The 1022-nt window shown below is 25.1% G+C and overlaps 1 protein-coding gene across 1 annotated transcript; it reads right to left on the bottom strand.

Annotated features, from left to right (window-relative positions):
* Positions 1-114: 114 nt before the first annotated feature.
* On the bottom strand, positions 115-660 carry LOC108760319 (apoptotic protease-activating factor 1-like; the record flags this gene model as incomplete). The annotated part of the gene is made up of 2 exons (XM_018506231.1): positions 115-426; positions 523-660. Coding segments are annotated over 2 exons (450 nt in total), but the record flags the coding sequence as incomplete, so codon positions are not given.
* Between the last annotated feature and the right edge of the window lie 362 nt (positions 661-1022).

Genomic DNA, 1022 nt, shown 5'->3' with positions numbered 1-1022 from the left:
AACTTTCAACACAGTCAGTCTGAAACGCTACTAAAATCCTCCTAAATTCCCCCTAAAATATATTATACATCTATAATAATCTATAATAATCAGAAATACAATAAAAAACGTTACCTCTATTATCTTAGGTCTTTTCTCCAATACAACATCGATGTTATCAGTAAGAACTAGAGTTTTACATTGGAAGTCAAAAGTGTTAATAATTTGTTCATTATGAACATCATCGAGAATCAATAAAGCATTGCAATTTTCTTTTTTATTAAAATAACATTTCAAATATTGGATCAGAGAATTTCTCTCAAGTGAAGTAAACAATTCTGGTTGAATTTCTAAATTTCTCACATCATAATAAAGTGTGTTTAATTGAATTAATATTTCTTCATCAAGTGAAACATCATCTGCAAATTTAATCCAGTAGACCTGATTCTAAAATAAAAAAAATATTTTTATGCAAACTATAACACATTAATATCATATACTATATGTTTAATATAACTTAATATAATATGAAAAATATCATACAGAAAATAAATGTTTCACTAATTTTACGTCCTTGAGAGTACTGGCAACTAGAGATGATTTTCCAAATCCTTTCATGCCATGTAACGCAATGTATTTTGTGGGAATTAATTCTTGTAAAGCTTTCTTTAACTGGTTAATCTGAAAATGTAACGTATTACATAATACATAGTTTTCATTTTATATATCGGAATTATTTATTATGATGCAAAGAGGCGAATTGTGACTTTAAGATTACTAACTATTTGAAAACTAATATCTAAGTGCATGTCTAATGTGCCTAATGGACAAATTGCTAGTGTATTATGTATACAAATATATAATGAAAAACACTGATAAAGTTTATGTAAACTTACGTAATATTTCCACATTCGTATGCATAAAGAAGAATAGTTAAACTAAATAAGAATTAAATTATCTATTATAATAAGTTACATTTAAATGACGCTAGATTAAATATGTTATTAGAAAATTTTAATAAAAGCCGACTTATCTATATTATT

The sequence above is a fragment of the Trachymyrmex cornetzi genome, unplaced genomic scaffold (assembly GCF_001594075.2).
Source record: "Trachymyrmex cornetzi isolate Tcor2-1 unplaced genomic scaffold, Tcor1.1 C3862500, whole genome shotgun sequence".
In the NCBI taxonomy this organism is placed as follows: Eukaryota; Metazoa; Arthropoda; class Insecta; order Hymenoptera; family Formicidae; genus Trachymyrmex; species Trachymyrmex cornetzi.
Note: the sequence above shows the minus strand (reverse complement) of the source record. Positions and strands in the feature narration are given on the sequence as shown.